Below are 26958 nucleotides of genomic sequence, written 5' to 3' on the forward strand. Positions count from 1 at the left end.
TAATACACTGAAAGCAAAGTGCTGTCAAAAGATGAATTTCACAATGATTTTTCGTGTTTCTTAAAAATTCCCAACACAACAGTAGGCTCTTGTACAATGATTCATTGTACAAGTTATATTACAGTAAAAGATTGCTCAGCAAAAACATTTTTTAAAAGCCATCTCTTTACAGCAAAGTAGGTGTCAAGGTTTATATATACATATATTCACAATTAAAATTATTGTGTTTTTCTGAGAATGCTTTCTGTTTTGTGATAACTTTAGAGTGACTAGAGAAAGTTATGTGCACTACTAATCTTTAGAATTTACTACTTTAGAATTTGAATAAAATTAGCCCTTTATTCTAGCAACAGACCTACTCTTGAACCGAGCTTGGTGTTCTCTGCTTATTTTACTCTGATGTTATGATGATGCAGGTGACACTTTCCACTCACCAGCATGTGTTATTGCCCTACATAGCTAAAAGGGGGTGTTGGTAGTGGGAGTCCGTGATGCTGCTTCCTGTCTCCATTGCACATCAGAATTTCCCCTTCAGCCCACCCACTTTAGTTTTGTAGCGTGCAGTGGGTCGCTCTAAGTTATTCTCTCTCATGCGTGCGTTGGTGTCACATTGCTCTTCTGTCAATACAACTGCTTTTCACTGCTTCTGAATCGAAGTAGAGACTGGATGCGTTCAAGAGGTGAGAAAAAATATTTGTTATGTGTTCCAGATTTATTGAAATTGATAATGTGACAAAGTTATCAGTGTATTGTATATTTTTGTTTGTTTGATTTGCTAAAATAGTTTAGCATTGTACATACTTTGCAGTGAATTATATTGGGAATAATAGTAATGTTTTCAATTAAGAGCAGTACATTTTTCACTATAGTACATTCTAGCTGTATATTTATATATAAGTACCATATGTAGTTTTGTTTTTAAATGGGTAATGTGCCTTCCATAACACATTATATAAACATACATGGTCATATTCTAACAGCTTGCAATGCTTTAACTTATATTGAACATGATATGGATTTAATCCCAACCGCATATATTGATGATTTAAACATATTATTTATTTTGAATTCCCAGATAAATTGACAGACAAGAGAGTATTTTGGAGACATCACACCACAGCGCACTGATGAAGGTGTTGAGTGGCCACGTTGTGGTAAGTACTCACCTTTAGCCATACAGTCCACATACCCATTGTCTCCTAATGACATCAGGGAATTTGATTAGTGCATGTTTGGTTTGCTCTTTCACTGACAAGATAAACAAAACAAAATTCTTCTTTTGTTTTAGACAAAATCTCTGCTTGAGGACGGCATAGACCTACTCATCATGACTGCCTCAGATGTAAGTATTACGAACTCCACATGTTATATATACAGCACTTTGTTTCACTAAGGGCAGACATAAATAAAGTAGAAGAACCATATTCCACTGTTCTAAACACCATCAAAGATAAAATCTTTTTCACAAAAATGCAAATTTTATGTACCCTTGAATCACAGTTCTTCTCTGTCACCTGCAGGGATACCTTTGACTATTTTTAGGCAATAATGCTGAAAAAGTCTTTAAAACCTATTTTTAAACCTCATTTTAACCTAATAACTTCCAGTACATTAGTACATTTCTTTAACTGATCCCTCATTTGCTTTCAGGTTCATAACAATATGGGATTTCCCCAACATAAGCAACCATATGACAGCAAGTTGGTGAACTGTGGTAAGTTCTGAAAATATCTGGGTTTTTTTTCGTTTTGTTTTTTAACAGTGTTTACAATTTACCAAACTGATTTGATAACATTACTACTACTACAGTAAATGTTTCTTCATTTGGATCTTATTACATTTTACAAATTCCCATTCAAATCCATAGATTATATTTGTATTTTCTTTATTTAATTGACAGACAATATCAGCCGAAAGCGCTGGAGGAACGTTTTTCAGCGGGTCAAAAGAAAACAGATGGATCCTGGTTCTGCTACTAAGCTTTTTGGACAAGCTTTGTCAGATGTCTGTGAAAAAAATGGCAATCCCCCAAAACCCATTATGGTATGTCTCAAATTCATCATACAGTACAGCATGAAACTTGAGCTTGTATTTTTTTAATGTTTGTATTATTTGAAAAGGCAAAGGTTTAAAATGTAACCCCCTCACCTTCTTTCCTCTCACACAATTGTTCTTCAGGATATTCTCTTGGTGCTGTGCAGAAAGGGCCCATACACAGAAGGTGTGTTCCGGAAAGCTGGTAATGCCAGGTCTCTGAAAGACATTAAGGAGCAACTCAACAATGGGGTGGAAGTGGATCTGAAAAATAAGCCTGTGATCCTACTAGCTGATCTCCTCAAGGTATCACTTATTGACTTAAATTACATCTACTAGCTCTATCTGTGTTGTGTTGAAGTATATGTGGTAATATCCAAGTATGTTAATACCTTGAATCCGACTGAATGAATGGCAGGATTTCTTGAGGCACCTGCCTGGCAGTTTGCTAATGGTGGATCAATACCAGGCCTGGATGACTGCACTGCAAAAGAATGATTTACATGAAAAGTGCACTGAGCTCCAATTGTAAGTATGATTTCAAATTTTATTAATAACATAACTCACTTAATTTTGGAAAACAAATAAGGTAACAAATAAAAAACATTATTTAATCTTACCTGTGTGTTTATTGACTTTCAGGGTGATTAAAACGCTTCCAGAACCAAATGTTGTCCTCCTGAAACACCTAATTGTTTTGCTCTACCACATACATGCCAATGCAGATAGAAACAAGATGAATTCCCACAATTTAGCTCGTTGTGTTTCACCCAACTTGCTCCAAACCGACATTGAACTGATAGAAAAAGTGAGTATGGTAGTTTATAATCTATATATTAGAAATATCATGTGTGTTTTAATGTGAGTTCTAATCAACCATGCTACCATTTAGGTCACAAAACTGACTGAGTTCCTCATTGAAAACTGTTGTGAAATATTTGGAAAGGATGCTCTGACACTTCTTGGGGAGCCAGAAGAGGAAATATTCAGTGATAAAAATGGTAATATACTTAAAAACAAACAAACAAACAAACAAAAAAACCCATCTTTACAATATACAATATTGTCCAATGCTTTACATAAAGATTAAGATTAATTTTTTTTTTTTTTTGTAATTATATGGAACCTGTTCTTTGTTTCCTCTGATAGATTCACTGACCTCACTCCATCATGATTCTGCCTATGAGAGCAATGACACTGACGTGGATGGGTATAGAGGGAGCTGCACAGACATGCACGCCTTCCATTCTGATTCTGAAGAGAAAACTCTGGATTGCTTTCAAGTGTCCTCCTCCCTTGATACTAAGAGGAAACACACTAGCAAACCTTTTATTCGCAGGTGCTCTGAGCCAACAATTGTTTTCAACAAAAGTGCTCGAAACCAGCCTGCCCTAACCAGGAGCCACACAGAGATGGACTTTTATGGACATAATTTGACCAAACAGATCTCAGATGAATGTGTTTTGCCTGGGTCTGCTAAAGGGTTGTCACTTAAGAACACCTGTATTTCACCTCCAGGTGACCATTTCCAGTATACATGCAAAGACTGCTCCTTGAGTTCTCTGGAAAGCACCTTCTCCAGTGCCTCAGAGAACTCTCTCCAAACTAACTCCCATATCAATTCATCCTCCAGACACACACAGGCTGTGCAACGTAAAATGTCTTTCCCCAGCCGTTCAAAGGCACATGGGACTGTGCTTGGTGAAGCCACCAAGAAACGTTCCCAATCAATGAAAACACCAAATTCGCGGACTAAGATTTGCTTTTCTCGAGGTGGCATTAGCAAGCGAGCTCAGAAATCCTTACGCCACAGCCAGACACTCCCTGAAGTGCTGTCTTTAGACACGACCTTCCTCGTGTCACAAAAACCCAGACGTTTATCTAGTGAGGAAGTGTTCCAGCAAGTGGACAGCAGGATTTTAAATAATCCTCCATCGTACGAGCAGGCAATTATAGACAATGCTCAAACTGTGCTTTCACTCTGCAGCCCATTGACTGTTGACGCTGCCAGGTGTCTGTCAAAGCACACCAGCAGTCAGTCCACATTCCCTGAAGAACCATCAAATTCCTGCTCAGTGAAACATAGCATTTGCTGGGGTGGAGAGAGGAATGATGTATTGGCTGTGTCATCTACCCCACCAGAGTCACAACAGGTGACCATATCAGAGACTGAACCTGAAGAAGCTAACAATGACCTGGCACACTGTTGTAGTCAACAACTGTTGTTGACATTGAATGTCAGAGAGTCATATGTGTGATGTAATATTTTGTTACATCCATAAATATGTGGGTTATTTTTCTACTGATGTATTTTGAGGCAAAAAAAAGTATTGGATCTATAAAATAACAAGAGCTTCTAAGAAGTCTGTAATCGTATATATAATTTCTATATAAAATACAGCTTTGATCAGCTTCTGTGGTCTGTGAAATGTATTGCATGTGCACTTTATTTTGTTGTCTTGTCCACTATCATAGCAGTCACGTCTTGTCTTAAGGCTACAGTGAATCAAGTGGTACCAATGTCAATCAAATGCCATTACTACGAGTCATCAGTCAGATGTAGAACACGTCTCTGTACGGTAACATTGAGGGAAAAACGCATTCCTCACGGTGACCTGCGATACTTATAAAACCTTGTACGATACTACCACGCCCAGTGTGTGTACTGTATGAATTAGTCTTAAGGGGAGATTTTCTAGGAAACAGTTTGACACACCCAGGCTAGAAAAAAAAAAAACATAAAGCTGTTCATGAAACATTGATGTTAGTAGAACTTGTGTGAACTTATACACAATAAACATTTGTCTGTTGTCTTATCACTTTGTGCGTTCTGCCATGTTTTTTGTGAAAATCATTTAGCAAGAACTAGCCTAGCCACTCTCTCAGGACCTGTTCGGTGTGTGCACCTGTCGGTCTCCGCCCATTGGCTAAGCACCGTCACGGCACAGATAAAGCCTTTTTAATGCGGTTTGTTTGCAGGAGGTCGTCCAATACGCGCTTCTCTTCGTCAGGGAACAAAGGTCACGTTTCTCAAGGTGCTTCAAAAAATCGCTATTTGTGTGTTATAGTGGAGCCTTGGCACTCTTTAACTTGAAACGCACTCAGGCTTTATCGTAGCCATTATCGGGGCGAGGCTCTGACACCATCTATTGACAATGAGTCAATGAAATGAACCTCAACCCGAACGCTCCTCGTCTCCCGAGCTCAGTCACTCCGCTCCGCGCGCGCGCACGCTCAAGCAAAAACAGCTAAAGCCGGTTCAGTGTGAACTCACCTTTATTTCTCCTAAAAGCAGAAACAGGACGCATCATGCCGAAACCAGTAAGTCACTGTCTTTTTATTTTATTTTATTTCATCAACCTCTTTGTGTGTATTACATTATTATAGGTCAAGACAAAACATTTAGGCCATCAATCGACCACAAATAAATATTATTAGGTATTTTTTATTCATTACACATTCCAATAAAACAGAATTCATTAAGTCATAAAGTTTTGTACCACACCTAATCAAATTCTCTTTATTCATTCACATATACAAGTAGATGAGCTCTTGAAAAGTGTCAAATGATTTGAGTTATGCGGAAGTTTATGATTTAACCCTTTTGGTGTCAGTATAGCCCTACGTGTATTGCACAGTCATGACTACTTACTTCTCTTAGAGATCTATTACCCCAGCATATATTCTTTTTTCTAACTACACTACAATCTGTAGAATTGATGGGATTTGGAAACTTTGTAGAATAACTGACAGGATTGTCGTGTGAAAAGCCGCACACTTTGTGACACTCAGCCACACAAAAATGCGTCATACATGACCGGCCTGGTTGACAGGTTTTTTGGTAGTTGTCATTTATACATTCTATTGAATTCCAAAACGAAACACGGATCACTCAGCAAACTTATTCACACTTTAGTATGAGAAAATGTTTTTACAGTATATGGCACTGTTGTCAGTGACTCCTTTGGTGTGAATAATGGCTTTATGATAATCTGTTTATGATCATTTCCTTGTCTGCATTTCAGAAATGTTATGTAATGTAATAGTTCTATTACATATGGTGTAGAATTTTGAAGTTTAAAGTCAAACCTAACAGCTAAAGTATATATTTAACACCTCTTTACGTAGTTTTCAGATTAAATAGATGGTGAAACCATATTCGAGAATGATGAATAAATAAAAATAAATAAATAAATAAAAATAGCTAAGCAAACTGGTTGTGCCTCAATGTTTTGATACGGTGTCACATTTCTTATTATACTTTAGTTATGTGTTGGTCATTTGGATAATGCTTGATCAAAAAAAAAAAAAAAAGGTCTTGTAGGTCTAGTTTCTCTGAATTTTCTTCAGAGGCAATACTACTGAACTGGAGAGGTTTCAGATTCCAAAGATACCCTATCACGTAAAGCACAATCATCAACAGGAACAAAAGTCCCTGTGTTAGCAGCAAACACTCTGGAAATGATTTGAGTGGAGTAGTGTGTACATAGTGACTTGTGCCTTGTGGTAGCTCCAGGAGAATTACTTTTGCCCAGAGAAATGCTGATTAACCAGTAGCATTCATAGGACTTCCAATTATATATATATATATATATATATATATATATATATATATATATATATATATATATATATATATATATATATAAACAAGCTGTGTTCTTATGAATACTCACAGCTTTTAAAGAAGGTCTATATTCATTTATAACAGCTCAGTGAACCTTGACAGAGGTTCAGAAGCATTGCCAAGGTTACAGGTTACACAACTTCTTTATGAACTTACTTCAGTGCTGTAAAGATAGACCCCTTTGAACCCTTGTGTAACACAAAGTTAGAGTGTCAGCTTTTTTAGTCATTACTAATGTAATGGCAGGCAAAGCAAAAAAGACAACAATTAGCATATTACCATGAAACTCTTTACCAAAAACAGGGTTTCTTTGTTGAATTTTATACCTGCCCATTGCATGGACGTATGATTGACCACACTTCACTACTAGGATCATAACAAACATTTTGAAGGTAATTTAAATGTAAGCCTTGCTTTTACTAGAAACACAAAATTTCCTGTATGCAAGAATTTCCATTGAATGTTTGTGTAACTAGTGTGAATCTAGACCAACTGGCTCTATGTCATCCCAGGTAATTGACATAATGTCTCTAAACATGTCTTGGTGTAGTGGCATTCCTTTCAGCTAGTTGACACAGAGAGTACTCTCTACAATTCATTCAGTTAGGACCCTTCTAATGTGTTTGCTTTTGCTTAGGTCAATGTCCGCGTCACTACAATGGACGCCGAGCTGGAATTTGCCATCCAGTCTGTCACCACAGGCAAACAACTCTTTGAGCAGGTAAGATTCCCTGGTCCAGTGGCCTAAATACAGAGGCAACTATTTGTGAGCTAATTCAAATTAGTCAGAAGGCATGTGTGGAATGGCACAGATTTGATAGTAACCATTCTCAAACATTACACTGTAAATTCCATTCTCTTGAGGTATCTGTCAGTATTTTATGACTGTTGAACAGCCTCTCAATTGAAAGTGCAGTTTAGACAGAATGAAGCCTGTAGTGTGAATAAGTACAAAGAATACGTAGTTACATATTGTCAGTGGTTACATTATATTTGCCATAGGGCAGTCGTAGAGAGTAAATGATTTGTGCAAATATTGTCCAGTAACTCCTGGCAACGTCTAGTTTATGGCATAAGGTGTCACATGATATACTGTAGGGCCTTTAAGTGGAAGACTCCAGCAACTCCAGCGACTGATAAGATGAAGCTGTGAAGAAGGGCAAGGGTAGTTCCATTGTTAATAACTGTTGATGATGTGTTACCTGGAAAGTATTGATTAGTTTGTCCTATATAGAAGTGTAAAGGAGAACACCCATCTAGATATTTTGCAATAACCAACCCTTCAACTAGAGCCCCACCCTTTATACCTGATGCCGGTGTGACTAGTGCTGTAGTCATTTTTCATGACATGTCAAACAGAGTAGGATATTGATATCTGAGCAAATTTTTATGCGATCATTATTGAGCGATTGGCATTACAGTATTACAGAGCTATTAACACTGAGTCTAAAATGTTTTTCTGCCTCAGGTTGTTAAAACAGTGGGTTTGCGTGAGGTGTGGTATTTTGGCCTGCAGTATATGGACAACAAAGGATATCTTACCTGGCTGAAACTGGAGAAAAAGGTATATTTACTTATACCTGTGTTTGATGTACCGGGAGTATGTATATCACATTTTCACTTTACTGCATATGTAGCTTGTCACGGATCTAAAGGGAAAACTTCAAAATGCCAAACAAACCTTGAGCCTACAACATCTATTCACATCTCTGGTTTCATGATCACGTGGCTCGCTAGTCAGCTATCCTGGCTGCTTTCCCAGACACAGATTAAGCTTAGTCTTTGACTAAATTACAATGTCACTGGTAAGTGTCCATTGAAAATACATTGTGGTCTCTGTGTACCCAGGAAACCGGCTCTTCAAGTACAAGCACAGATTCAAATATTTGTCTGGTTTATTCTTTTGTTATGAAATTTAAAGTAGGATAGTTTAGTATTTTCTGTAATGTGTGTCCCATTATATGCACATATAAACTGCTATAGACCACAAAGCCTCTAACTATCTTATACCACATTTATGCTATGTCTCTTTTGTGTTGCCTCAGGTGTTATCTCAGGATGTGAAGCGAGAGACCCCACTTCAGTTTATGTTTCGGGCTAAGTACTTCCCTGAGGATGTAGACAATGAGTTGATCCAGGATATCACGCGCAAGCTATTCTTCCTTCAGGTGAAGGATGAAATCTTGAGTGACAATGTTTACTGCCCTCCAGAGACAGCTGTGCTCTTGGCTTCCTACTCTGTGCAGGCCAAGTATGGAGATTACACCAAGGAGACCCACAAATCTGGCTATCTTTCATCAGAGCGCCTGCTGCCCCAAAGGTCAGTCAGGGCAGCCTAACGTAAACTAGTCCAAATTCCCATCTTTCAATCTCAGTTTATAGTAATAGTACCCATGGAACCATTTTTTGCTCTTTTACTTGTTATCTCAGCCTTATAGATATTTGAAGTCTTTTTTTTGCAACTCATTGCACAGTATCAGATGGAAAATATTTACTTTTAGATGTGTTTATGACTTGCTGGTTGATTCTAAAAATCCAGCTTGATAATTGTGTCTGTGCAGAGTGCTTGAGCAGCACAAACTCTCCAAAGATCAATGGGAAGAGAGGATTGAGGTTTGGCATGAGGAGCACAGTGGCATGTTAAAGTGAGTCATGTGGTTTTCATAGTGTAAATACAACTCACCTCACCCCAGCTACTCTCAAAAAACATCATAAATCTCAATCTTTGCTCTCCAGGGAAGATGCTATGCTGGAGTACTTAAAAATTGCACAAGATTTGGAGATGTATGGAGTCAACTACTTTGACATTAAGAACAAGAAAGGAACAGAGCTATGGCTTGGTGTGGATGCTCTTGGACTTAACATTTATGAGAAGGAGGATAAGTATGCATTTGATTTTACTTTATCATATGATTTTATTCAGTCACCAAAACCATTGACCTCCTGGTCATCAAAGCACTTGGCATTAGAATATTAGTATGAATCAGATACTATTTCCATTGTGACAGCAGTTTTTGTCTGTTCAGTCAGTGATCTCTGGAGTCACTTAAATTCTCTGGGTCAGTGTGGAATGACTCAATAACCTCTTAATAAAAAGAGTCTTGCAAAGTTTGATATTTGATGCATTACAACTATGATGAAGCTTGAGAATGACCTCACACCTTTTCTATTGTTGCATAGACTGACACCAAAGATTGGATTCCCCTGGAGTGAAATCAGGAACATATCATTCAATGACAAGAAGTTTGTCATCAAACCAATTGACAAAAAGGCCCCAGTAAGTGTTATATTGCTTAATTTGTATTGCAAAATAATAATAATAATAATAATAATAATAATAATAATAATAATAATAATAATAATAAAAATAATAATAATAATTCATATACACTTTCATAAATGTAACGCATTATTGAGTTATGGCTTACATTCTGTGGCCATAAGTTTCACTGGATATTGCTAAATAAATCATAGTTGATGCTGAATAATAATAATAATAATAATAATAGTAATAATAATAATAATAATTATTATTATTATTATTATTATTATTATTATTATCTTAAAGATTAGATTATGAAAAGATTTTCAGGGGTTAAAAGATACACACCTTAGATGATGTAATTTTACATTCATTGTTTATATATAGAAATATGACTCAATGATTTGTCATAAGTAAAGCCACACCTTTACTTGTTGTCAGTACAAGACACAGTAGTCTGTGGTGTCAGATGTCATCTTGATTGGTTTCTCTTATAGTAGCCTGCCTTAGAGATTATTTTACATTTAAATAATCTCAGCAAATAAGCGACTCAGTCCGGGATTAATAATATGGCTATTCTTTGTTTGACATGGAATGTAGGACACGTTTTGCTAAGCCAGTTTTATGTATGGAACAATATTATTGGTGTTCTGCAATTCTTTGTTTATGTTCCAGTAATGAAAGTCTTTGCTGACCTTGTTGTGTTATGAAATGATATTCTTATAGTGGATATTCATTTTACCATACAATTATTAGAGCCATGCTTGAAAAAGAGAGAAAATATCGAGAGAGAAAAGGGAAATGGCTAAGATGAATCTAGAGAAGTAATTAGACTACAGTTTTCCAACACAAGCTCCGGAATAGTACAAGACCCTAGACATAGCCTGACCTTTGGAGTGCATAAAAATTACTGTCATTCTAAACTTCCTCCTGCTCTTCTTCTTTTAGGACTTTGTGTTCTACGCCCCTCGTCTGCGCATTAACAAACGCATCTTGCTGCTGTGCATGGGGAACCATGAGCTGTATATGCAACGCAGGAAGCCCGACACAATTGAGGTGCAGCAGATGAAGGCACAGGCAAGAGAGGAGAAACACCAGAAGCAGCTGGAGAGGTCCGATTGTTTATTTCTCCCAACATTTATTCCAGTAATAAAGTGCAATATCTGATCATAACAGCACTGGAGGTCTTTGTTTGACATGGAATGTAGGACGTGTTTTGCTAAGCCAGTTTTATTTATGGAACAATATTATTGGTGTTCTGCAATTCTTTGTTTATGTTCCAGTAATGAATGTCTTAGCTGAACTTGTTGTGTTATGAAATGATATTCTTATAGTGGATATTCATTTTACCATACAATTATTAGAGCCATGCTTGAAAATGAGAAGAAAAAGAGAGAAAATATCGAGAGAGAAAAGGAGCAGATGGAGAGAGAGAAGCGAGAAATGATGTTGAGGCTTTCTCAGTTTGAAGAAAAGACCAAGAAAGCAGAGAAAGGTAAAGGATTCATTTACACACCCTATTACAGAAAATGGTAGCATGTCTAATAAGAGACGTTGTTTACTAGTGCATTTTAAATGATCTGCTGCCCCCTGTTGATGGTTTTTGCATATTTGACAGACCTGCAGATGCAGCTGGAAAGGGCCGTGAGGCTGGAAGAGGAGAGGCGAAAGGTAGAGCAAGAGGCTGCTCGTCTGGAGTCTGAGAGACAGGCGGCTCTGCTGGCTAAAGAAGAATTGGCCAGACATGCTGAAGACCAGATGAAGAACCAGGAGCAGTTGGTGAGCACTAAGGATTTATCAAACTTAAAGGTGTCAGTGGTGGTCAGTGGTGTGTATATTAATAAATGCTGGTGAACTTTTACTACAAAAAAAATCTTAATAGTTCCTTTGATGGTACCAGCTTTTTGTAGGGTATCTACTTGACACCTATTGAATGGAGAAACCTTTTTCTTCTAGAGGTCTATGTAGAATGTTTTATTGTCCCATTAGATAGATGGAGAGATCAGATAACCATGGCTTTAGCCTAAAACTTAGATGGGCATCACTCTTTTTGACTTCTAGCAAATCTGATTTTTTTCAGCTTTACTTGATTTAATTTAATGTAAGATGACTTTAAGTTTGTGTTCATTTTGTTCCTAAAGGCTGCAGAACTTGCTGATTACACTACAAAAATCAGCTTGCTGGAGGAGGCCAAGAAAGCCAAGGAGCAAGAGGCTAACCAATGGCAGAACAGGGTGATTACAACCTTCATTAAGAGCATGCATCTTTAACTGTTAAAAAAACAACATTTGTCTAAAATAAATGTGTGGTAATTATATTTGCAGTTTGCAGAAATATTGAGATTGAGCATGTTAAATTTTGTCTGTTTGCATCTACTTCGGCAGTTATGAATTTTATTCTCATGTGACACTTAGGCTAAAGAGGCACAGAATGACCTGGTGAAGACTCGTGAGGAGCTGCATTTGATGATGGCTGCTCCAGTACCACCACCACCACCACCACCCTTGGTTATTGCAGATGAAGTCCATGTGGAGGAGGCTGAGCATGATGACCATGATGAGAATATGAGAAGCTACAGTGCTGAGTTCCAGGTTGAAGGCATTCATAACAACCGTAACGAGGAGGACCGTCTCACAGAAGCGGAGAAAAATGAGCGTGTGCAGAGACAGCTTATGGTAAGATATGAAATATACACTAATAAAAGCTGTACACCTGTTCATTTCTGCAATTTTGAAATCAGCTGTTCAAGTGGTTGTGCAATGAATACAACCATGGTACAGGTCAAGAGCTTCAGTTTACTTAAAACACCAGAATGAGAGAATTTGACCTTTAATCAAGAGGCTTTGATCATAGCATGATTGTTGGTGTCAGATTGGCTGGATTGAATATATAAAGAATGTGCTGATCTCCTGAGAGATTAAAAACCAGGCAGCGTTTTTCACAATCTTTAACAGTCCAGTTTCGGTGAGCTTGTGGCTACTGTATATTTCTGTGCTTGACTGACAGGAGAGGAAACCAATGTGGGTGATGAAGCCCATCTTTCTTAAGGTTTGACATAAAAAATGAGACCAGAAGAAATATTCAGCTTGTCTGATACCAACAGTTTGTCTGGCACCATCAACCAGGCCACAGTCATTGATGTTTGATGTGAACATTAAGTGACATTCTTGACCTGGATCTGCAAGTGTTTATAAATTGCGCTGCTGCGACTGAGGTTGTTTGGATAATTCTATTAATAAGCAGGTGCAGGTGTTCAGTGGTGTCAGTGAGTGTAAGTGCACTTACAAATGCACGTGTGCATGACCTTTGTTTTGCCAAACTGTTTCACAAGATCTCCAGCTAACCCAGTTTTTCTGGTAAATAACCTTGTACCAAATATTGTGCAGGCCCTGAGCTCTGAGCTGGCAGATGCACGGGATGAGTCCAAGAAGACCCAGAATGACATTCTGCACATGGAGAACATGCGTGCTGGGAGAGACAAGTACAAGACTCTGCGACAAATCCGCATGGGCAACACCAAGCAGAGAATAGATGAGTTTGAAGCCTTGTAGAGACTGATATCATCTCTGAATAACCTCAACCAAAACAAAACATCTGGCTAGTTCACAGTGGTCTTACTTTCCATTTGGTGTCCAAGTAACTGTTATTTAGCCTTTCTTACTGTTATTTAATCATGATAGGTTTATTGGACAGGATTGTATTTTTAAAGATTCCTATGGTTGGATAAGGTGTTATGAAGTGGAGCAACTTGGGATTAGGATTCTTGTGATTGTGGTTACAGGGAGCTCCAAACACAGCTCTAACCCACTGAAATGCATCTCACCATATACTTACCAACTGTTAAACACCACTTTTTATGGGGTTTAGATTACATTAGGCAAGATACATTCAGCCAAGATATTTATACTTACTGTGCCATAGCTTTTTAAAACACCCTAATTTAAAAAGTTTCCCTTTTCATTGTAGTCTTTTTTAAAATAATGCTTTTTGCCAGAGATGTATAAGGAAAAACATCATCCTGTAAGATTAGACTGGCTGCTAAAGAGACCAAATGCATTCAATATTCTCTGCAAATATATTATTGGAATGGAAAGGACTTGGCTTGCCATTTTTTCTTATTTACACTACATTTGATTTTGATAAAGTTTTAAAATAAATAAAAACAAAACAAAACACCAATTTGTTGAGAATATATTTCTATGTGAGATTTTTGAATTATTTGAACTGTATCTAATTATTGTTATCCTGGAATTCCAAAATGGCAAGGGTTTTAATTTGAGTTCAACATGCCTTTCACACAAGCCTTAATACACATTATTACCACATCAATGTTAAATGTTTGATGTTTGATGTGGACTAAGTTCAGTTTATAAAATAAAATAAAAAGAACCACATTCCAGACAATGCTACATTTTTTAATATTAACTAATGAACACAAACCAATGTTTTTCTTTTTTTATTATTATTTATTTATTTTTATTTTTTGTAAAAACACTTTCAAAAAAGAGTTTTGGCTGTGGTAAATCAGTGACTAATTTATTAGTCCTCTTGTTCCACTGTAAGCTGAGGGACTGAGCAGTGCAGTTAAAAGGTGGATTGTTTGAGGGGATATTTACTCGCTGACCACATTGCTAATTGTGTTGCTAGACAACTTAAAATGCCTGGAAACCATATCATGTTTAAATATATGCTGGACCAACAATTGGAACTGTATAATTAAAGTTTCATAGAAGAAAAGTTCCAGAGGCCTTTTAAATATATTTATGTAAAAAAAAATCCCAGATTTATTAGTTATCTGTGTTTGTGATAATAAAAGTCAAAATTGAACAGAAACATCTGCCTTGGACTGAAAGGCTACTGGCTAAAACACAGGCTGATCTGGTCAAACTTGTAGACCATTAGTGCCATCTGGTAAGTTATTTTATAGCCTGCTCATTGCCTAACTAAAGTGATCTATAAATGATTGAGATTTTATCATTGCCTAACTCAGTGTTTGTTTCCTAAAATCTGGAAAGGCAAGAAGATTAGAAAAACTGCTTCCATCTACCAAATTGTAAATATGGTCTTAAAAAATTGTGTTTCATGCTTATATAATAAAATTTTCCTTTTAATATTAGTTCATCCTAACCTCTTGTTCCAATTTCTTGGTGGTGGTTAAAACTACTTGCTTTTATTACCAGGCTATAAAGCAATCATTAACATTGAAACATATGGCTGCAGAAAAGCCTAGTGGTAACCGTAACTGATGTCAACAGCCCACCTTCACTACAGGCACACAGTGTACCTGAAGCTCCTAGTGCTTTCATTGTAAGCAGTTACCCAATTTAACCTAAATGACCAATGACCAAATAAGGTCTCTCTCCTCCCGTTGCTTGGGGGTGGTGCTGAAGGAACAGCTCCTAGTTTCCATCGTGTTCTCTCTCAGGTCCGCTTAAGGATCATCCCACTGGTGAAACCATGAGGGGTTCCGCAAAGACATGAATCACCAAAGTTCTTCTCACGAACCGGATCTAGCTCTGAAGAGGGAAGGATACTTAATTAGCTAATTTAAGATGATGAAAAGGCAGAACGTGCGCACGCTCGCTTTAATTATTTGCACCCTGTCCTATTTGCTAATTGGAGCGGGAGTCTTCGACGCGCTGGAGTCGAAGCAGGAAAAAACCCAGCGGAGAAAACTGGACTATCGCAAGTTTCAGTTGATGAGCAGGTACAATCTATCCAGGAACGACTTCGAGCAGATTGAGAAAGTGGTCTTGCTTCTGAAACCACACAAAGCCGGGGTGCAGTGGAAGTTCGCCGGCTCTTTTTACTTCGCCATCACTGTGATAACGACCATAGGTGAGGGTCTCTGTCTTTCAACCCATGTGCTTAGGTTCATTGACCTTTAATAGCATCGCTTTCATACATACAAACACGCACATAACGATAAAATTAAAGAAATAAATAAAGGAATAAATCACTTGGTACCTTTTTAAAGTTTAATGTGTACTGTTTCCCTCGTTATACTTCTCCCTACCGTACGACCTGTATCCAAATAATTTACTAAATGTTAAAGTCTTCGTTCAAAACCTCACTGCAGGACCACCTCTAAATATAATATATAATAAAACTGTTAGAAATCTCAGATATTAACATTTAAAGGCTTCGGTGTATATCATTGTATATGATTGTAGGCAAAATAAACATTCATTAATCCAAAAAGGACAACCATACTCTTAGATTACTGACTATAAAAAAAATTAAAATAATGATCATAAAAAGGAAAAGAAACAATAGAAAATAAAGTTATCTGCTTTTTAATCTTTCAATCCTTCACCATGGTTATTTTCTTTTAAGGCAAACAAAAAATGGCTATATGGCTAAAATATTTAAAAACCACCTGTTTTAATCAGTCATTGTTGAAACTTCTTCTGTCACCAAAATGATTGTGTTTGAACAGAAATTATAATATAACACAGCTTGGTAACAGTAATAAATAATATTATATATATATTTTATACATAGACAATTGCCATATTTAATCACTTCAACTATTTACAACCACTCTATTAAATGAATTCTGTAAAATATCAGATTTAACTATCAGAAATAACATTATAGAATGTGGAATGGAGACATGAGTGGTGTGTATTAAATATGTATAGCATGACACTTTAATTCATGCTTTCATCATGAAGCCAAGTAAGGTAGTTTGCATCAGTTATGATTTATTCTGTTTCCAAACCTTGTTTGCATTACAAATGTTTGCTCTAAGGTCTTTCAGGCTTAGACAGTGACCATGGAACACTAAAGAAAGTACACAGAAAGTACACAGATAAGCCACATATCTTAAATCAAATGGTTTGCTCCGCTCTGGAAAACTTATAGCATCACTATAATATTTAGGAAGCTAAGTGTAATGGATGATTGTACTAATATTTACTCAGTGCTCAAACAAAATGAGTAGATATATGGCTAATACCTCAGGTCAGACATAAACACTTAAAACATTAAGTAGACTGTTTATCCCATTCACCTTCAATTTCAAACTTGACGATTAACAGCAACATCTGGCTAAATTGCTGTGTTGTGTTGTTACCATTTTAAGGCTCTTTACTTGATGCATGCTTCATACTTCATATATCATATCTTTCATATCTTTCATTTATCTTTTATGATAAAAAAACTAAAGTATATGTATTGTAGTAAGTGCTGGAAATTTGGTTGCCCAATTTGCTTTTTTTTTCATTTAAGACTACCATTTCTCTGAAACTTGTGTATAAATTAAAATGCATTTTGAATAATGCAGGTTATGCTCTGAAACCCTGAACAATTTCAGCAAGAAACCGTTAATACCTTCAAAATTGATCGGACGTGTAACACTCTGTAGTGAAACATTTAGTTTTTTTCTGCTTAAGTATGAAAATGTTTGTGACCAATTTTTTGTATGGTATATATTCGGTCACATTTGTTGTCACATAAATGCTAAATGAAATGAATTAATCCCTGATTCAGTATTTGTTTTAATCACATTATAATGTTTATTATTGTCGTTCTAAAACAACAATATATTTCTGGCTAACATGGATACATCAAATGTCAACTTAAAGAAATAATTATATTTAAAAGAATGAAATGTAATTTAATTTAGTTTTGTTCTCTGGCTTCTGATGGGCACATCATACATTGCCTTTGATGTGAAAATTAATGAGAATTACTTTGATGGTTTTTCTCTGTCAGGTTATGGCCATGCTGCTCCCAGCACAGATGCAGGGAAAGCTTTCTGCATGGGATATGCGCTTCTGGGCATCCCACTTACTCTGGTTATGTTCCAGAGCCTGGGTGAACGCATTAATACCTTTGTCCGATTCCTGCTGCACAAAGTCAAGAAGTGTGTGGGTCTGAGACGACCAGAGGTCTCCATGGCCAACATGGTGACTATCGGCTTCTTCTCTTGTGTCGGCACCCTTTGCATTGGGGCAGGTGCCTTCTCACATTATGAGGGCTGGAGCTACTTTCATGCCTTCTACTACTGCTTCATTACTCTGACAACCATCGGTTTTGGGGATTATGTGGCCCTGCAGAAGGACAATGCGCTCCACAATGACCCCCATTATGTGGCCTTTAGCTTTGTCTACATTCTGATGGGCCTGACCGTGATTGGTGCCTTCCTCAACCTGGTGGTGCTGCGTTTTATGACCATGAATGCAGAAGATGAGAGGAGGGATGCAGAACAACGGGCTCTACTCTCCAAAGACAAGCAGAAATTCCAGCCTCCTCCTTGCCACACCAACCTCCAAACCTTACAGACAGAGGAGCAGGATGCTAAGAGGCAAGGACTAAAGAGTGTCTATGCCGAGGTACTTCACTTCCAGACCGTCTGCTCCTGCTTGTGGTATAAGAGTCGGGAGAAGATGGTGATGCTTCCGCAGGACCTGTCCTTCAGTGATGCGCTCATGGAGCAGGGTAACTTCTTTGAGCCAGACACCACAGGCTGTGTTTGTAGCTCCCAGCGATGCTCAGCCATTAGCACTGTGTCCACTGATGTGAGAAGCATCTCCCCCTTCAGACTGCTCTCCAAGAGACGCAGCTCTGTCTAGATGTGTAGCACAGGTGATGACAGGTGGTAGTTAGAAGCTCGAAAAACACTGCTACTGTATGTTTCTGCTCTACATGCATGCATTTAAGTACAGATGCTAGAGTACAGCCTTTGAAGTTTAAGTACAAAAAGGAAATCCAGAGTAAGTTGGAAATTATCGTGTCTTAAGGACACAGTACCTCTTACATGTGTCACGTGTGTGTTCAATGAAATTGTCTCCTCCCGAGACTACATAAACTTTATAGAAGGTAATAGTGGATGACTTTCTACTTCATAATTACATTATACTCCCTGACATGGTGCAATACAATGTGCTAAACATTTCAACAGTGCTTTATACAGACAATACCAATAACATACCTTATCTCCTCGACACTCTCATCAAACCTCAGATATATAATCAAAAAATTAATTATCATGTATTGTATCGGTCAAATCCTTGTTCTGTGATCACTAGTTATATGTCTGTATGATGTCATCATTTTAATCACCTTCTTTTGAAAATTATATGCTGCACAATGTGCTATAATCAACTTTTCACCAATATTCTGTTTAAAATGGGTCAATTTGTATGACTTTAATTAAATAAAGAACATTTTATGTACTGTAGCTTAAATGTACTGTAGATTGAAAAAAAAAAGAAAAACGTGTAGAAGTGTAGATTCCAGTAGATTTTAATACTGCACAACACTGGACCGGGACCATGAAAATGAAACACCTACAACATGTCCACTGATCCAGATGGCATGCCAACATGACTTCTGTTCTTTGCCTGGCTCTGTCCAGCATCGGACAAGAATAGCCTCTCCCTTTGAAGACAGTTACAGTATATTAACCTTATAAGAGCTGCATGGCATGAGGTACAAGAACTGAAGATGATGCAAGATGATTAATGTCTACAAACATTCTGTTCTGAATGTCTGTTGTAGTGATGATGAGTTGCACTAGGTTAGCCTTAGCGACACCAATTACACAAATCACACACATCCCGTTAATACATCCCATGACCTGTCCACATCTCAAAATGATACAAATATGAAAAGCACTCTGCTTTTTTAACCCATGTACTGTATCAGAATGACTAAAGTGCAAATTTTACTTCTTTCTTTCTTTCTTTCTTTCTTTCTTTCTTTCTTTCTTTCTTTCTTTCTTTCTTTCTTATTAGATCAGCGGTCATAAAAAAAAAAAAAATACAGATGCTTGCATTAAGTCTCTGTTTTTGTCTCAGATCTGGTCACAGTATCTTGTGTATTCCCCTCTGACTCATAGACAGCTTGCTGATCAGGCTATGTTTGGCCCATACAGGCAAGTGTGCCATCCTCAGATGCTGCCAAGGAGAAAGCGCTTCGTGCTTGAGACTTTGCCTTGAGCTATTAGGTCTGCATGACAGTGCAACAGAAGGCAGAAGGAGTGCCACTGCAACAAATGCCTGTATCGCCTCCCCATGGTGGCAGCATCTGTTGCAATATTCCTTATCATGGCTATAGATATTCACATTCATGGAAAAAGTAAAAATAGCTCTGACCGGTAGGTCACTGGGGGCAGAACATGATGTACACCTCAGTCGTGGCTTTTGTTTTGCTGCCAAGCAACTAAGAAAAAAAAAAAGGAAATTACCAATAGCGTTTTACTATTTACATTTATTAAAATTAGCTTTAAACCACATATGCATTGCATTTATTATTATATACTTTATAAATTTCTAATATGAATAGATATATAAAAAGATAAAAAGATTTACATGGAAACTTTTTCGAATGATTTGCTTTTCTACCATATCAACTGCAGGCCTGTTTTCAGCCTCTAGAATATTCTACTCACTGAATTTTACTTCACCTCACTAAAGAATACTGAGAGTCCTACAGGTTGGTAGAGATCATTATCCCAGTCCTTTGAGGATTCCTTCAGCATTGGTTAACTAGGTAGAACATTCTAGAGTAGACTGTAGAATATTTTACCCGTAACTGTAAAAATCTGATAACAAAATAAATGAAACCCAGAAAATTTGACTCTTCATGTAGAGTTTGTTAGTTTGAATTTCTTTATTAGTATGTTTACATGCCACTTTCTATGAGAGGAGAGAGCAAGAGGGAGAGGAACCTTAACCTAGTTCAAGAAATTTTGATAGCCTTCATTTATTATTATTTTTTTACTTTGGGACTTAGAGAACATAGAGAAATTTTATTCAGTTCCTCCAGGATTTTGCGATGTCAGAAATTAAGGGCAAAATAACGCAGACCAGGTTTGTCAGAATCACCAGAGATTTTGGCTAAAACGCGTCGTGAGACGTCATCATGAATGCCACACGTGTTCACGTGTGTCGAACATGAGTACAGCTATAATAGAAAATAATAACAATTGTTAGTTTAAAAAAAAGGAAAAAAACAAACAAAACAATGCTTGCGATTTCGTCTATTTTAAATCGGTTTTCTATACTAGAATATTCCTTATAACAATTCCTGCGCCTTTAAAAGTAGGCTGAGTTCAGCGTGGGAAGATTTTCATTGGCTGCTCTGTATTTAACTCACGCGCACTGCTGCGCTATTTCTACGCTTTCTGTGTAATTGCTCGCGTTTGTCGCTTAGTTCAAAATATGAAGATGGATTTTCTGGTTAAATTAATTGCCCAGAACAGGAAAGTGGCGTTTTGCGTGTCAGGGGCGGCCGTGGCTTTGCTCGGACTCGCGCTCGGCTACAAATACACACGCAGGCAGAAAAAGTTAACTGATGTTGGAGTTGTTTCACAGCTGCTGCTTCACCCCATGAAGTCTGGAAAAGCGGTGTGTGTCCCTGCAGCCGAGTGCCTGAGAATGGGCCTGAAAAGCGGAGATCTTCGTGATCGGTGAGATTTATGGCAACAGTTTAAAATGGTCGTGCATCTGCTATAACCAAAGCCAAAAAGTGCAAAATACACTCATTTAAACAGATGTAGTTTTCTTCCAATCGTTTAACTTTCTACTAAAATTATTATTGGACATATCTCCAGATCTATGAAAGTATGAAGTGAATTGCAACACAAAGTTTTGCAACACAAGCTTTATTTACGTATAAACTGCAGTAATGTTAGATTAATTAACATGTTTGGTAAGAATAGTATAATTGAGTACGAAAGAATTAGCTGCTTTCTAATACGGAGTTTTTGAGCTACTGTGATGTATTCTGTGAAGCATGACGTAATTAACAAAATAACATAAACACATGGAATAAACAAAATAAACACATGGAACTGGTGTTCACTGTCCCACTGTTTCAGTCCACATTTTGTACGGTTTTGTATTTTGCAGCTGGAAGATAAAAAGTTCGAGAGCATAAAACTTAACAACGTGAATTCTTATTGTTACCCCTTCATGACAGTTTTAGATATTTCCTTTCTGTAGCTACAATCATACATATATGCATGCATGCATACATACATACATGCATACAAACATACATACATGCATGCATACAATCATGCGCACATGCGTATAATCATGGAAATGTAAATCTTAACTATATGCAGTGTTGCAACTTCATGTGGAAACATATAGGCTGTACTTTATATCCAGAGTTGAGGGTTATCTTTACTTCACAACATCATCACATCTCAAATCTGATGAATTGGTCTTGTGAACAGTGTAACTGACCAGTTTAAGAATTTTGTCACATTACAATGGTAGTGTATTGCACTAAGTTCACATTGAATGTCATCAAGAAACTCACATGGCCTGGTAATCTTGGCTTGCTTATAAAAATATATAGCTGTTTTATGCATATTGGAACCACAGTTGTGTATAAATAAACAATAGCATGATTAAAGCTGTTACACACGCACACCGATCTGTAGAAAGAAGGCATGTTTGCAGTACACTTGGTGCTGCCAATGTAATCATGCATATACTAACAAACTCCCAGGTATTTTGCAGGTGTACATATTCATACCACAGGGAGACAGGACATGGTTAAACCAGTGTAGGAAAGTACTGAAGTTTTTAAATAATGAGAATTTGTATTTATTTAAAATATTGTTTATTTTTTCAGCATATATTTTTTCAGAGAAAAAACCTTCTAGAAATTCTGAGGGGCATGGTATATGGTGCAGCAAACAAATCCAAATGATAAGAGCAGTAAATTCATGCATATTAGAGATGTTTTCATATATTTTCCAGAATTACTTCCAGAATTATTAAAACTGAGCAAAATTATTATATAAATAAAACATTACACAATCAAAACTCGTGTGGATTTGTTGATGCACTGTGTCAACTTTGTCATCCTGTATGTGTCCTTGCAGTCACTGGCTGGTCATTACAGAAGATGGACACATGGTGACAGGGAGACAGCAGCCCCGCTTGGTTCTTGTGTCTATGACTTGTGATGGAGGCCAGGTTTGTCTCAATGCTCCCGAGATGGAGGAGCTCAAGTTTCCCCTTCATCAGCCCAACAATCCCATCTTTAAATGCAGGTAGCTAGAATTGCAGATGTAGTAAATTAAAACTATTTTATTTACTGTTATAATTGACACATTTTCAGTATTCAAGAGTAAACGGAAACTTAACTTTATTCACTGAATGTGGGTTTAGTCGTAAATGGTTGTGTATTATTAAGAAATCTTGAGTGTGTTTATACACGTTTTTCCTGTTAATGATAAACCAGTCAATTACAGAACATTGAACTACCTGCTTTTAGGGTGTTTAGTTCAGATACCGAAGGCAGAGACTGTGGGGATGAGGTTTCTAACTGGCTCACTCGATATCTGGCAGCAGACCAGACCATGCGCTTGGTGCACTTTGAACCCCAGTTGAAAGCCCGAACACCTCCAGAGAAAGGCTTTCCCAAGGATGAAAAGGTTTGGTTTAGGAATGTATAATTTGGAGATGGCAAATCTTTAATCATAGAAACTGTCTTGAGCCTGTTATTATGATTCTAAATGACCAGTGTTACTGTTCTGCTCAGTATATTTAATACAGTATATATGGTAATATTTTAACTCTTTAAATGTATTTTATTTTATTTATTTTAAAACCATTACACATTTTATATATATATAATTATGTGTAATGGTTTTAAAATAAATAAAACAAACCTTTTTAAAAAGCTCTGTATGTAATTGATTTAAGGTTGTTTGAAAATCAGTCTCATTTTGTGAGTGATGAAATATTTATTTATGGCTTTATTTATTCCTACTTTATTGGTTATATGAGCTGTGGTGCTGGTTACCTTTATTTGAGTTGTGGATGCCTAGGTGGCTTATCCAGATGCTGCTCCTATCATGCTGATGTCAGAGGCCTCTCTGAAAGATTTGAATGGCAGACTAGATTCTGGCATCACTGTTTGTCAGTTCCGGCCCAGCATTGTTGTCAGCAACTGTGAGCCTTTCAGCGAGGTATGAAGCCATTACTTTCATTTAAACTAAAAATGGTTAGTGTTCAACTGTAGATTTTCAGTATTATGTTATTAGAGAATATTGTATTCCTTATTCCAAGATTATCAGCTTCAGGATTTCCTGATATCAGTTTCACATTTACATTTACAGCATTTAGCAGACATTTTCTCATTTTTATACAACTGAGCAATTGAGGGTTAAGGGCCTTGCTCAGGGGCCCAGCAGTGGCAGCTTGGTGGACGTAGGAATCGAACTCACAACCTTCCGATTGGTAGCCTAACACCTTAACCACTAGACTACCACATCCCCACATCCTTTACACTTATGAAAAGCATGTACTGTACAAACGAGACCATATTAATCCGGCTTTACCTATCATTTGCTTTTTATACTGTATATAGGACTCATGGGACCATGTACAGATTGGGCAAGTGGAGTTGCAGAGAGTGATGGGCTGTGGAAGGTACTCGTACACGTTATACATTCAGAAATATATACATGCAGGACTATATTTTTCTTAAAAATCCCACTCCAGTCTGCTATCAAAGAAAATTTGACCAATTAAACATGCCATAGTTTCAATAAATTTGCATTTACCCACAAACAGTATTTTTAAATGAACTTAGATCCAAAATGGTTTTCAACTGCAGTAACACTGACCAAGATAAAGCATTAACTGAGATGACTGAGCAAATGAGTGAATGAGCAAAGACCATTTTATAAGCAATCAATATGCTTCTGTGTTCAATACTGTAGCCATTCTTTGTCCTGTGAGCTTTATTTAGTACATTTACAGCATTTATCAGATCACCCTTACACACAGTGTCCTGCTGAAATGCTTTGTATTCATGCTAGGTTCATTTCTGATCGGTTCTCCCATACTAGCAGCATGTTTTGTGATAACGTTTTCGCTGTTTGTGATAACGTTAACCCTGTTACGTGTTTTTTTTTTTACTGTGCAGGTGTCTTTTCACCACAGTTGATCCTGAAACTGGAATATTCAACAAAAAAGAGCCACTGGACACTCTCAGAACGTATGTAAACTCTCCAATCACAATGAATACACAATAGGTGCATGATATATAAACCTACACATTTTCAAAGCACATTTTTGGGTTAATATGTTGTGTAACTCATGATGACACTGTTTTTTCACTTTAATTGTCTGTTGACTGAGTAAGTCTATACCATCAAAGTCTTTAAAAGCCTTGCTTATACCATTTCTGTTCTAAACAACCTTATATTAGCATCTTTTGTTGCATTTTGTTCTTCTAATTTACCATTTAATGGTCATTTAGATTTTTTTTTCATCTCGCCTTGTCTAATTTTATTTTCTCTTATGTCCCTAGTTATCGGCTAACTGACCCTGCACAGAAAACTGCACCAATACTTGGACAATACTACACAGTCAAGAAAACTGGGATCCTCCATGTTGGTGATCCCATATACAGAATTAGTTACTGAGAAATGACACAATAGATCAAACATAAAGCTAAAATCAGAACAATTATATAATTCATATTTATATAATATCTAAATTTACATTGGTCATTAGTGCTTACAAACAACACAAATTTTTGGGTATAATGTACGTGTGCAGATATACAGAGATGTGCCTTAATATGTTAAAATGAAAGCATCGTTTAAAAACATCATTATTCTTTATTAGCCTAACAATTAGCCATTTAGCTATAATTAGTTTTTGCCTGACACATGTTGTAATGCATAGTTCTTTATGGTTATAATATTAAATATAGGGGATATTACGCAGGCCAATACAACTCCAAATTCTAAAATTGTAGATGAATGTCAAAATAAGAAAAATAAAATATTATTACTTTTGATGTTGATGTGCTGCTAATAACATAATTTGTGCACTTTACTGTAATTAATAATAAACAAACACTAATTGTAAATTTAATGTGAACCGTGTATACTATTAATATTGTCTGTATATAAAATTCATCTAATCTATATCTTATCATCACAGGGACTCATTCTACACAAATGTGCATGTATGCGTGTGAATGTGTGTATTACAGTTATGTCATTATTATGTCTTGTCACTGCAAATCCCATGAGGCAAAGCAGGAGGAAATGAATGAATAACAAAGAGATAAAGACCAAAGGGAGTCTCTAAGCTGTGAAAACCTGACTAGACTTGCAGAGACTCTGCATAAATTTAATCTGTTTAGCAAATAGCCCTCTTGTATTTTTTTGCTGATATCTTAGACTAAATAATAATTTTTGCATCCAACCCATAGTGCTATATAGTTGATCTAATCAGTTGAGCTCTCCTCAATGAACTGGGAAGGTTTTTTACTTATTTGGACTGAGAAAATACACTTTCTGTAAATAATGCACTGGCAGATAGACTCTTTCTTTTTTGCCTCAAGCAAATGCCACTGCTGCTGTGTGAAATCTTACCATTTCCAAATAATACCATTATATCTGTCAACTACAATAATATTTTTGTTTGATATGCAAGATTTTCCGTGCCTTTCCCTTTATCTCAGAAATAACAGGAGTGTTTCCTGCGCAGTCTGTTCACTGTCCTAGAGGGAAAGCTGTCTACAGGAAGCTTATAAAATATGTGCAATTAGGTTGTTACTGTTGTAATGAACTGTAGCCTTTGGCATGCATTTCTCTGTGTCTCTTAAGCCAGTGGGGGTCATTAAGTTTTTACAACCATCCTTATCTCAATAAATACTTTGCACGCCATGAAGCAAAACATGCAATATTTCAAAGATGTCTAGTGACTCTGTGAGCTAAACAGGATCTAACGTGTGGAAAAATATTTTTTTGGTTCCTAATATCACACAATGTCATGCTGTCAAGCTGTTAAAGCTTATAGGGTACAAACAGGTTTTAATGTTGGGGTAATTTTTTTTTCTTTTTGGACGAAACATTTCAGACCTCAACAACCGATTTTTAAGATCTACACAGAAGAAATCTAAATATAAAATCAGTCAATAGGAAGCATGTTTGTGCAAATTGTGCAAATCCAGGTTTCCCTTTCTGCTGTTTTTCTGGGGCCAGAGATAAACAAATGTCCACTGGGTGGCACTATTTGTGTGTGTGTGTGTGTGTGTG

At 36.9% G+C, this 26958-nt stretch overlaps 4 protein-coding genes across 4 annotated transcripts; all 4 read left to right on the forward strand.

Moving 5' to 3' along the window:
* The first annotated feature begins 256 nt into the window (after window positions 1–256).
* On the forward strand, window positions 257–4853 carry tagapa (T cell activation RhoGTPase activating protein a). Its single transcript, XM_027172384.2, has 10 exons — window positions 257–680; window positions 1076–1154; window positions 1289–1342; window positions 1651–1714; window positions 1901–2043; window positions 2179–2340; window positions 2453–2562; window positions 2677–2842; window positions 2927–3035; window positions 3184–4853. Exons 2-10 carry the CDS (start codon window positions 1128–1130, stop codon window positions 4290–4292), a joined length of 1944 nt encoding a protein of 647 aa, XP_027028185.1. The 5' UTR covers window positions 257–680; window positions 1076–1127; the 3' UTR covers window positions 4293–4853.
* A 143-nt stretch (window positions 4854–4996) lies between these two features.
* On the forward strand, window positions 4997–14102 carry ezra (ezrin a). The gene is made up of 13 exons (XM_027172385.2): window positions 4997–5355; window positions 7299–7382; window positions 8130–8225; window positions 8707–8981; window positions 9223–9306; window positions 9398–9544; window positions 9842–9938; window positions 10872–11035; window positions 11288–11418; window positions 11542–11702; window positions 12065–12157; window positions 12338–12598; window positions 13310–14102. Exons 1-13 carry the CDS (start codon window positions 5344–5346, stop codon window positions 13472–13474), a joined length of 1770 nt encoding a protein of 589 aa, XP_027028186.1. The 5' UTR covers window positions 4997–5343; the 3' UTR covers window positions 13475–14102.
* A 1226-nt stretch (window positions 14103–15328) lies between these two features.
* kcnk3b (potassium channel, subfamily K, member 3b) lies at window positions 15329–20839 on the forward strand. The gene is made up of 2 exons (XM_027172094.2): window positions 15329–15761; window positions 17643–20839. Exons 1-2 carry the CDS (start codon window positions 15476–15478, stop codon window positions 18500–18502), a joined length of 1146 nt encoding a protein of 381 aa, XP_027027895.1. The 5' UTR covers window positions 15329–15475; the 3' UTR covers window positions 18503–20839.
* Window positions 20840–20989: 150 nt separating this feature from the next.
* Window positions 20990–25786, forward strand: marc1 (mitochondrial amidoxime reducing component 1). Its single transcript, XM_027172901.2, has 7 exons — window positions 20990–21342; window positions 22774–22944; window positions 23169–23328; window positions 23725–23865; window positions 24267–24328; window positions 24828–24899; window positions 25215–25786. Exons 1-7 carry the CDS (start codon window positions 21095–21097, stop codon window positions 25327–25329), a joined length of 969 nt encoding a protein of 322 aa, XP_027028702.1. The 5' UTR covers window positions 20990–21094; the 3' UTR covers window positions 25330–25786.
* Window positions 25787–26958: the final 1172 nt, after the last annotated feature.

The sequence above is a fragment of the Tachysurus fulvidraco genome, chromosome 12, assembly GCF_022655615.1.
Source record: "Tachysurus fulvidraco isolate hzauxx_2018 chromosome 12, HZAU_PFXX_2.0, whole genome shotgun sequence".
NCBI lineage: Eukaryota > Metazoa > Chordata > Actinopteri > Siluriformes > Bagridae > Tachysurus > Tachysurus fulvidraco.